Here is a 12,416-nt window from a genome sequence, read left to right as displayed (position 1 = left end):
GAGGGCAGTGATCCCTTCCCTTCTTCCCTCAATCTTTGAGACTAATGTAAGTAGAAGACATGGCACTGTAAATGTTCGAACATTTAAAATATGATACCACTTAAAAATAAGAAATATTACTTTTGTTACTAAGAGTTCATACTTATTATACTTGTGTCACCTTTCACACTATCGCTGTGATCATGAGCTATGGGCTTTGTAGATACAGGTCCCGGGGTGAATCGTGGTGTCTCTTTTTGACCACAGGGCGATGCACGAAGATGGTGGGTATAGCCTCTGCTCTCTCTCAGCCTAGTCTTGCCCTTTTTTGTCTTGACAAACTGGTCTGCATCAAAATGTGCCTGCGGAGTGACTTGAGGTTACTTCACACACAGAACAACTGTGTCTGAATCTTGTCTGCCCACATACATATTCCATAGTGGTTGAATACACAGTATTAGGAAACACTTTATACTTACTGGACATGTTACACTCATTACATACTGTATATAAAATATGACCAAGAATGTGAGACAACTTTATAGAAATTCATATCACATCTGTTACTGATGCCATTTGTCATACTTTGTTAAACTCACAAATAATAAAGTTCCATAACTTCAGTTGGGAACAAAGACCACACCTTATCTCCCCAAGGCAATTTCCCATCCAATAGGTGTGCTATATAGGTGTGTATAACCCTTTCTCCTGTCTGTTTATCCCTCTTTCAGCACAAGAACCAGAGGGGGATTCAATGGAGCCTGAATACCTGCACTGAGACCCTCACCCTGCACCCTGAGTCTCAACTCTGTGTTTTTCAAGCCTTTCCCTGTTTTTTGTATTAAACAAAACATTAAGCTTTCCCAATGGTGTGGTTTTCGTTTTGTGAAAAAGTGCAAATGCAGTGTTTGTATATAAATCACATATTTTTTTGCTGTTGGTCGTGAAATTGCTCCTGCTTCCTCCGCTCTGTGTCAGTGGGGAAGCCGTACATTCGTACTCCTTTCTCTGAGCGATTGGAGCATCCCCAGGCAGCACAGCAAAACATGGTGGCGACTAGGAGGCAGCACAGGAAACCAGTACAACACGGAGGAAAAGGCACAGACAAACTGCATGATATGCTATTCAATGTTTATTGAATTCCATGTATTTGCAATGGATGTTCCTAAAACAACACATTTAACATCATCATACTGCTGCTGCTGCTAGTCCTTTGATAGTCACCTGTCCTTTCTGAAAGCCATAAAGATGACATTAGTCATTTAGATAACTTGTGTCCTCAATTACCATGGGATTACTGAAACTACCATGAATTTAAGAAAATGGTAGACATTAATCTAATCTGAATTTTAAAGCATTACTTTAGATCCCCTCCCTCTAAATATATCAATAAACATTAGAAAGTGATGCTCCTGACTACCATACAGGTTTAAGAAGATAATATTGGTTTTAAAGAATTCAAAGCTATAAATAAACAGCAACAGGCTCTTTAACCAAGGCACTGTTAGCCTAACATGTAAACTAGTTGTTCACACTAATCCTAATATTATCACTTAATATTAGCTAATTCTATTTTATTTTTTAAAACATATTGATGTAAATACATACACATATCGATTTGTTGTATAAATATTGCAAATCAAAACCTTTATTCACTAATAATTACCAAAAATCGTAGTTCTATCTCCTGTTATCAATGCATTTACATTGCCCGCCATGAACTTCCGGGGAACGATCCTCTTCTACATGAACCACGTGACGATAACCGTTTTTGGACTTCCGTTGTCGTAACTCTTCTATTATATGGCTCTGGTCTGCACCACGCAAACAACCCCAATGTAAAGTGAATGAGGCTCCTTTGTCGTGGTGCACACACGCATTTCTACAACGTCCAGCAGTGAGCATTTATTCTATAAAACGTTTTAAAATCTACTTTATAGCTTGTAGTAACTCACGGGAGGCTTCTTTTATTTTATTTGTATTCGTAATAATTTGTATTTTTCGTCAGAATGTATTATGGTAACCCTGTCTCCCAAAAATTACGTTCCCACAGGACTAAACTGCATTCTCAAGTATGTTTAGCTAGAAACGTATTTTCTCCCACGTTACGTTCGTTATGAACGTATCTCAAATACGTTTATTTTCCACATATCTTCTGGAAACATATTTTCTCCCACGATACGTTTCTTATGAACGTATCTTAAATACGTTTATTTTCTACATATCTTTGCCATTTATTGTCTTGCTTATAATAATGATAATAGTCATTTATAAATATCATTTTAGAGCACACATTTGAAATCAGTAGGCGAGGCTGTAATTTCGCCAGCTGTTACTCTCATGAACGAGGCAGAAAATAATAGTTTTAACATGCCAAAAAGCTGCTGTGTCGTTTATTGCACCTCAAACATTAAAACAAATCCAGAGTTACGTATTTCTGTACTTCCTCTAAGAAAAAAGGACAGTAACAGAAGATCTCTGTGGCTTCAGGCTTGATCGCCGTTCAAATGACAGCGTTGGTTTCCCCAAAAGTGGGCGGGGCTGTAAAGTGATTTTACTCTCATCTATTATTCAAAACCATTCTATTTATTCTAACGTAAATTACATGCCAGTGTTTTATCTTTTTATTTTTTTGTTTTTATTTTAGATCGTATAATGTCGGACTTTTTGTCCTGTCTGTGAAGAAAATAAATGGGGCTTAGAGCCTCAAAATACTGAAATCTGTATTTTTGAAAATCTTTTTTTCCTTCTAATTTGTTATTCTTTTCTAAATAACACACTGTTATTTACTCAACAATAATACACAATTATCCTTGTTTTTATTTATTCGTTTAATTCTATAATCTTGGGCTTTTTAGCATGCTTTTTAGCCGTAAATAAAGTCACTGGAAACAGACATAGGCCTATAAGGGATATTTCGAGCGATACACACCACAAACCCACTGAACAGATTACCCAAGTTTTTTTTTCAAAATACCAAACAGATCATGCATTTTAGCCATGAATACTATTTGCTCTTTTCCAGCACTGTTTTTGCAAGGACTGATTCTTCTTTTGTGGCAGACTACAGCGCCACTTACAGGCCTGGCATATATACTACAGCGTCTCCAGCGCTTTTGAGCGGTCTCTCATTCCCCTGATAGGTGGAGAGTTGCCCATATAGGCGGAGCACCCCTTTTCTGACGTCGGAAAAATTCAAATAATAATCAGCTCCGTTGCTGCCCCGTTTTTTTTAGATTTGGCTATGGAGGAAAAGAGAGAGGGTTGTGTTTTCTGACACTTGGTGACAAAAGGGCATTTTGCATGATAGGTCCCCTTTAAGTAAAGAGATTGTGCCATTTGATCTCTTAGGTCATTTTTACCGGCTGGACCCTTGAGTGGCTTTATGTCTTAATGCCAAAAGAAAGCCAAAGATGTTGCAGTTGGTGTGCAGCTGGGGGTGTGTAAAGTAGCTCTCTCATTGTTATGTAAAAGAGAAATCTATGACTTTTTCATCTTTTGTTGTGCTGTTGTTCCAAGCAGCACTTCTTATTTTAAATGTGATCTTTGAGGCTAGACTCAAACCCAGAGACTTGACGATGATTTGCTCCCCCGCAGACATTAATACACACCTCAGTTGACATCCTGACCAGACACAGCATCAATTTCCCTCTTTTTGTTTTTCGGGAAATTACTGTGAAGCTTCCTGGTGATTATTTTCAATCATTTGCCCAACGTTTCGCTCTACAATTTCTCAAAGTGCTGGTCAATCTCCCCTCAACTACTTTCCCATTATACTTTATGAGGCGAACTTGCCTCACATCACATCCCTTGTCCTATGAACACAGCTGGTGCTGTTTCTCAAGCTGGTGTAATTTTAGATGACAGGATTGTGTAAAGAGAGTGGATATAGAGGGTTCATGCAGAAGAAACTTGTCGAACCTTTAGAGCCTAATAAAGGGTGCCGCCTCGGGCAATGAAACAAGAGTTATAAAGCACAATTTTACATATAAGTATGAAAAGGAGCCACATTTTTTTTTCTAATGTGCTAAGTGGGCTACTGTCCGTCAGCCCTTGCCTGTTATGATCTCTGTAAGATCGCGGAAAAGGTAGGACCCAAATGCAGACTACAAAAACGGAAAAAGGTTTGGAAACAAAAAGGGAGCTTTATTTAAAAGCTGATAACAAAACATGGCATGGCTCAAAACGGTAGCTCAGGAAAACAATAACACAAAAACTGACCGTGAAAAACATGGAGGAAGACCAGAGAGAAAAACATGAAACGTGACGTGAAGGGAGGACAAACAAACAATGAACCGACAGGGGAACACAGGAAGAGACAAGACTAAATACAGGGAGGGGTAATCAAGGAACAAGAAACAGCATGGGTAAAGGAGGGAGCAGGTGAACACAATCAGACAATCAGACACACCAGGGAAACTAACGACAGGGAGGAAAACACAGGGAGAAGGACCGGACAAGAAGGAGGAAAACATGAAACAGGGAGAACAGAACAGCAAAACAAACCCAAACCTAGACATACAAAACAAAAAATGTGACATAACATAAGAATCGTGACATTGCCGTTACTGAAGGCTTTGTTCAAATTTAAATTACAGCCTTAATGTGGAGTGTACTTCACAGCTGCATAGACAACATTCTCTTCCATAATGTGGAGAAAACAAAGTAGATATTTGTCGACTTCAGGAGAACCTCAACCCAACACCCCCTGACAATCAATGGTGCCGCAGTGGAGCAGGTGAGCAGCACCAAATGATTGGGGGTGCAGATCACCGAGGACCTTTCCTGGAGCAATAACACCACGTCACTCGCCAAGAAAGCCCAGCAGCGCCTCTACTTCGTCCGCAAACTGAACATGCACACCTTATACCGAGGCGCCATCGAGAGCAACCTCAGCAGCTGCATCACCTTGTGGTTCGGAAGCTGCACAGCATCCAACCGCAAGACACTGCAGCGCATCGTGAACACTGCTGAGAGGATCATCGGTGCCTCACTCCCATCACTCCTGGACATTTATAACACCCGCCTCACCCGCAAAGCACTCAGCATTGTGGGTGACCCCTTCCATTCCTCCAACTGCCTCTTCACCCTCCTGCATTCAGGGATAAGTTTCCGCAGCCTGAGGTCGAGCACCACCCGACTGAAAAATATGCTTCGTCCACCAGGCTGTCAGGAGGCTGAACTCTCTCCCTTCCCCCCCCCCCCCCCCCCCACACCTCTTCCCTCTCTCCCTTCTCTCCCCTCTATCTCACCTCTCCACTATGCCCCCACTGGACCGGGTCTTTAACACCCCCCCCCCCCACACACACAGACACAACAAATCCAACACCATGCAGTCACAGTCACTTTTACGCTGCTATGGACAATTTTGCACTCCCTTTTGCACAATGTACATCCTCTTTTTGTATATATCCTGCTTACTTGAAGTAACGGTTATTTTGAGTGTTTTTTTTTTAATTATTGAGTGTTATTGCATTTTAATGTGTAGATTTTGTATACCTCGGGACTGTGGGAAACAGTATTTCGATCTTTCTGTGTGTACAAACATATTTTGAGATTGACAATAAAGTTGACTTTGATAATAACTTAGAGAGGATGAAAAGGTTTGGTTTGCCACCTGAAATGACTGCGGTGCTTAGAAAGCAGGATGTGCAGATGTATTAAACATCACAGATTTTAAAAGCTTAGAACATTAAACCCTGCACACTGTCAGTGCTTGTGCATTTGGGGGTTTAAGGGTTGTTTAAATCCTCAACTGGGTCACAGCGGATTAAAAACTGTGCAGATCAAAGTTTTCCATTCTCATGTCTATAATTTGTTCAAAAACTTAAAGGGAGGGAATACTTACAGAGAAGGGAATAACAGCAAAACAAGATTACAGGGGAATACATGAGTGATATTTGTTAAAGTCTGTCTCTCTGTTGTTTAAAAAAGTGTATACCCTTGTTCTGAAGTCTTCCTGGGGGCACAGGATGTTTCTGTGGATTCCAGCTGAGAGACAGCAAAAACTGAGGAAAGCTGGAATTGATTTCCCCTTTGATGCAGCAGATCATGTGGAAGAGGAAGCATGAAACTAAAATTCTGGACAGAGAAACAATACACACAAGAGATATTCAAATATGAGAAAGATAATTATTAGTCAGATATTCTTTTTGTTATTGACTTGTAGGCATTTATGATGAAGTTCTGCAAATCTTTCAAAAAAAGTCCACTTTGTAATGTTTCGTTACAAAGTGGACCAGAGTTGTGATTCAACACATGCATGCGTCCTCTACAGATCTTTGAATATTTTACGCGCACCATTGTTTCCGCGTATCCAAAGCCCCCTTTAATGAGGAAGCTGCACGGAACAAACGTGATTGTGTAGAAGGTGTCGGTGACATGTCACGTTACATTCTCATTGCCTCCTGACGGGCGTGCTGGGAGACTGTGATGTGTCTTCTTCTATCAGAGTGTGAATTTTCTCTGGTCCAATAATCTGGCTGGTGAGGAAATGAGCGTCAACCGCGCGACTGAGCTCTGCGCGTTCACATGGAACCTATAAACGGACGTGGCGCGCAGAGCTGCAGTCTGAAGAGAGGAGGAGAGGATAAACGTGGCAGAGGATAACATCTTTAGCGCACTGGAGGATAATCCACTGATACTTCAGGAATGCTCAAACATTTTTTGTATCTCTCTTTTCTAACAAAGCTATCCAACTCTCATTTCCATGTTAATTTGTGAGCAGGAGAATCCAACCATGCAGCTGAATGAGACTGGAGGTCAAGCACTGGCTCCAGAGCCATGTGAGACACAGATACTACAGGAGGACAGCTTTGGAAACTGCAGCGGAAGCTCCACAATCAACATGTCTCTGCACTGCTGGCTGCAGCTCCTCTCTAAGGAATCTATCATGGAGTTTCAAGCAGACAGCTCCAGTCTGGTGGTGCGTATGTTGATAGCTTGTGTCTACTCCATAGTTTGTGCACTGGGGCTGGTAGGAAACTCACTGGCGTTGTATCTGCTGCACTCACGTTACAGGAAGAAACAATCATCAATCAACTGTTTTGTGATGGGACTGGCTATCACAGACCTGCAGTTTGTGCTGACTTTGCCGTTCTGGGCGGTGGACACAGCATTGGACTTCCGCTGGCCATTTGGCCGTGTGATGTGCAAAATCGTCAGCTCTGTCACCACCATGAACATGTACGCCAGTGTATACTTCCTCACAGCTATGAGCGTGGCACGTTATTACTCCATCTCCACCGCGATGAAGATGCACAGCCGGCGTGCGGCAGCCACCAGAGCAAAGTGGACGAGCCTGGGCATCTGGACCGTGTCTCTGCTGGCAACTTTGCCTCATGCCATCTACTCCACCAGCTTCCAAGTTTCTGATGAGGAGCTTTGCCTGGTGCGCTTTCCAGACTCAGGCAGCTGGGATCCACAGATTCTTTTGGGTCTCTACCAGCTGCAGAAGGTCCTGCTGGGCTTCCTTATCCCTCTGATCATTATCACTGTCTGCTACCTGCTGCTGGTGCGCTTCATCCTCAGCCAGCGTATCGCAGGAGCCGGTGGCCCAGAGGTGGAGCAGGAACGTCAGAGGCGTCGCTCTAAAGTGACCAAATCCATTGTGATCGTAGTTCTGTCCTTCTTTCTGTGCTGGCTTCCTAACCAGGCGCTGACTCTGTGGGGAGTGCTCATAAAGTTTGACCTTGTGCCCTTTAGCAAGGCTTTCTACAATGCGCAGGCCTATGCCTTCCCCCTGACTGTGTGTCTGGCACACACCAACAGCTGCCTGAACCCCGTGCTCTACTGCTTGATCCGCAGAGAGTTTCGTGCAGGTCTGAAGGAACTTCTCCTCCGCGCCACGCCGTCCTTTAGGAGCCTGACTCATCTGCTGTGTCGCAAAGCCAAAGTGGCTGAGGCGCCGCCTGTTCTGGTGCTGGTCCAAATGAATGTCTGATAGGCTTACTGTGACAGAAGAGTGAATGACTAGCCCACAAAGCAAATAAGTGAAAGCTGTCTATTGTACAATTGATCTGGAGTTGTTTACTATGACGTTGCATCCATCTCAACCCCGTCAGCGATGACTCCCCAATGGGATGTGCCCCATTTTTGCTGCTTGTTCCAAGATTATGATTATGAAGATATTTTGACTTGTCTCTTGAACGATCTCACTCTCACCCTCCCTGCCTCTGAATGGTATTACATGTGCTGCTCTCTTGTAATTTGTCATGCGTAGATGTCAATCATAAATTACTTTTATATCATGGCTAACATGACAGTTGCAATTAGCCAGTTAAAACTATTTGGCATCAGTGGCAAACACTTTGATTATACAAATCATAGGTACAGCAAACTTGCACTCCAATACAAAATATATTATCTTTTTCAATATTTGTTGCATTTGTGATTTTTTCACAGTGAGAACCATGACACGGCTGCTTGTGCATTGGTGCGTTTAATTGCTTGAATACCGGACACTAGAGGGTTGCTAGAGATGATTGCCAATCAAATTAAGTTGTTTGACTCAACATCACAAACAAATGTGCAAATTGATTAAACTCACAACAACCAGATGAACCTGACATCTAACTGCATTGTATCTTAATTCCCCCAAATATAACGTGAATGACAACCAAAACTATATTTGCAGTACTTTCAAAAGGTTTTGTCTCGATAAACCACAGCTTTGACTCCCACAATGCATGAGATAACTTCCCTGATTAAACTCTCTGACTGTGCATTGATGATTTAAGTGGAGGTAACAACATATCTCAAAATGTTTTAGTAAAGAAACGTGAATGTAATATGAGTATTGAGGAGGTTTCCCAGTGCATTGTCCAGTTGCTGTGTTTTTTCTATTTTTCATCTGTGCTCATTGTGTCATACAGTAAAAGCAAACTGGGGAAAACTAAACCTAACCAAATAAGATTAAAACAAATAACAGATTATTTGCTATATAAAAAACAACAATATGGTCATTGATAAGCCTATTATATTATTTGAAAAGTGAGAAAATGACAAGGTTAAGCAATGTATAACATCTGTGCTGCTTATTAGGTAATACACAATAGACGATATATTTGTTAGCTGCATTGTCTTAGGGGGGAAAAGTAATGTCTGACATTTCCTGTTGTTTTTCAGGCAACATATAATAAGTAAAATGTAAATCAATGTTGTCCTTGAGTCCTTGAGAATCAAGAGTTGAACTGCTTCAAATCACGCATGAGCTGAGCACATGTACTGTATGAACTCAAATAGAAATATTAATGCTCACTGTTTCTCTCTCACACACACACACACACACACACACACACACACACACACACACACACACACACACACACACACACACACACACACACACACACACACACACACACAAAAGCAACATTTATGGGTGCAGTATTTTCTTAGCTCTTTATGTGTCAGATGAATAACATGCTGAATAATTCAGAACATACGTCAGATTTGCAGATGCATGTATCTGGGCAGCATATTAATTTATTCACCAGGAACAGTCCACCCGCCATTCTTCCTCTGCTAAATTACATGGTTGTTGAAAGAGCACAGTAACAATTAAACCTATACGTAATAATGTAATTTGTGAATGTATTGTCTCTTAGTATTCTCTCATGGCTGTGAACATAATCCTGATCTTTTATTGAAGACATTTGTTGATTTGATGTTTCAATGCAATGTTCCAATTAAGTACATCTTTAATTAAAAGTCCCCCTGTTTAAACTTTTTGAAATAATTGGGCAATTTAGAATTCAGACAATACTGTATACCCAAGGCAGCCTTGTTTGAAGAAAACAAACCCAGGATAAATGTTTTAATAGACAATGACTTAGGTTTGATGTGGCGTAATTAGGTTGTTTATTTTATTCTGTGTTTGCACTGCATTTCTTCAATAATTAAAAACATCGCCACTGCAGAGCACAAATAATCTATGAACAAAGCTGCTGAGAAATGTGCTGTGAACAAGAATTGCTGTCAGTGGGAATGGCTTTTCTCAATCCACTCTTGAATTTAAATGTCCCTTTTAATCAGAGCACCCTGAGAGAAAAACAACTCGCTGTTGTTTGATGATTAAGGTTTGAGATGATAGGAGCAGTGAGGGTCCTGTATAAGTATCTAATATATATTCTCAGATCAATGTTGTACACTATACTGTGTCAGATTTATATAACAGTATTTATAATTAAAACTATATTGTGTGTTAGAAGCACTGGTTGATTTCTGTGGCGGAAGAGAAAATATATTGAATATGCCATGCATGCGTGGTCAGTTGATGTGCAGCAATTGAAGTTAACCTCATACACAATGCACAAAGAGATGGAGGAGCATGGTCAACAACAGCCCACAGCTCCGGCTCCCTGGTGGGTTAATCGGGCCATGCTATATGGGACACAATTATTTTTAGGAAATAACAGAAACAATGACCTGTGCACATTTTACTCTGGTCAGAGTCAAGGATGTACAGTTGAACGAGTACATGTGCATCCATAAATGCCTGGAGACAGAGTCAAGCTGTATTCATTGTCCATTGTTTCTGAATCTCAGGGGCCTTCAATATGCACAGCATTCTAAAATAAGTCTTTACTGGGAATTTAAGTCATTGAAAAAGAACTGTTCCTTAAACAGTGGCGCACACTGAGGGGATGCTGATTCTCCATGATAAAAACAGGGGGTTTATATTTGTCGTGGCTTCCTTCCTTGTTTATCTATCAAGCCACTAGACGCCTTAAACCAGGGGTGTCAAACTCAATTTCATCGCGGGCCACATTCGCATTAAAGGTTGCACTCAAAGGGCCGGTTGTAACTATATAAATATATATATAAAATAATGTATTATATTTAGGGCTGTCAAGTTAACGCGTTAACGCAAAAAAAAATTAACGCCACTAATTATTTTAACGCGATTAACGCATGTGTATTTTGTGTCCTCGGCCGCCCCGTAGTTTCAGAGCGCATCGAGTTTAAAATACCATCTACAAGCTGATGCTGACAACCCCGCTCCTGCTGCCCGCTTGCAGCTGACCACACTTCCACGCTCACCGGCAGGCACCGACTGGCTGTTGGGAGGACCGGGAGGGTGTGTGTATGTGTGGCCCGAGCGAGCGAGAGAGAGACCTTACGTGCATTGTTATTGTTAGCATCTGGTGCTAGCTAGCTGCGCTAACGGATATGGAGCTGTTTAAATGAAAACAGAGGAGCGACATTTCGCCACAACTGCGCCGAGCACTTGACTTTATGCAGGAAGCTGGTGGGGCATTGTACGAAAAGTCAGCACATTCAGTGCGCAACATGATTGCAACGTCCAGGCAGCTCCCGTTCGAGCATATGCCTTGAGTTGCACATAGCTCCAACGATCCATCACACACACACACACACACACACACACACACACACACACACACACACACACACACACACACACACACACACACACACACACACACACACACACACACACACACACACACACACACCCCCACACACACACACACACACCCCCCCCCACAGGCCAATCACGCAGGCGGCATGGGGCCCCGTCTTGCGCAGGGGGCCCCGCCCAGAGGGCCTCAGCTGCTGTGCGCAGTTCTCCGCTCAGTTCTCCGCGCACCCCCCGCGAGAGTGACGGCCCGTCTACACTACAGCGTCTGCAGCGTCGACAGCTTCAATCTGCCCATTCACTTTGAATGGGGTGACGTCACGTTGCCGCTTTTTTTCGCCGAACTGAATTGTGAGTAGCAGAGCGGTCCGTCTCCGGCGTCTAGCGTCGGAGACGCCGGAGTAGCCAGCGCCAGCCAATCAAATCCCGTTTCGGAAAATCTGACAGATCAAGCCGTAGCCAATCAAACCGCGTCTAAGCTGGGAGAGATATCCCGCCGTTCATTTCTATATTTCAAAAAAAGATGGAGGAGAAACTAATTATCGCCGTAGCGAATCACCCGGTTTTGTATGTCCAGACCCTCTTCACCTAAACGGATACAAACCGGAGGAACCAGGCATGGAGGGAAGTGGCAGAGACAGTGGGTGAAACTGGTAGGTTTTCGCCTGTTTGGGGAGTTTATATATATATTGCTCCCATAAAATCCCCGGGGGTTTTTGCTTTCTATGTCGGGGGCGGGAGATACATGTGATTGGTTGTTGGTCGCGGTGCTTGAATACAATCCCCAAGCTTCAGACACGCCCAGCTCCAAGCTTTTTTTGAAGCTGTAGTGTGGACGCTCCAGTGAGAGGTGACAAGGGGAGCACGTCTGTAACCCGACACCGTTGCAATGAATCGACATCTGACCAATCACGGCTTTGATACGGCCACTAGTGCAGGTGAAGAGATGTCGGTGAAAAGACAGTTTCAGTCCGGCGCAAAAAACTAAACATGAAGAAACTAGAGCATCACTCGAAGGTGGGTTATTGTATGAGTCAAATGTACAACTTGCGAATGT

General features: G+C 42.6%; 1 protein-coding gene across 1 annotated transcript; it reads left to right on the top strand.

The window, feature by feature from the left end:
• The first annotated feature begins 6,570 nt into the window (after nt 1–6,570).
• rxfp3.2b (relaxin family peptide receptor 3.2b) lies at nt 6,571–9,821 on the top strand. The gene has a single exon (XM_034216292.1). It carries the CDS (start codon nt 6,689–6,691, stop codon nt 7,919–7,921), a length of 1,233 nt encoding a protein of 410 aa, XP_034072183.1. The 5' UTR covers nt 6,571–6,688; the 3' UTR covers nt 7,922–9,821.
• Nucleotides 9,822–12,416: the final 2,595 nt, after the last annotated feature.

This window comes from Gymnodraco acuticeps, unplaced genomic scaffold (genome assembly GCF_902827175.1).
Source record: "Gymnodraco acuticeps unplaced genomic scaffold, fGymAcu1.1, whole genome shotgun sequence".
Classification (NCBI taxonomy): domain Eukaryota; kingdom Metazoa; phylum Chordata; class Actinopteri; order Perciformes; family Bathydraconidae; genus Gymnodraco; species Gymnodraco acuticeps.
The sequence above is the reverse complement of the archived record's forward strand: the minus strand, read 5'-3'. Positions and strand labels throughout refer to the sequence as shown.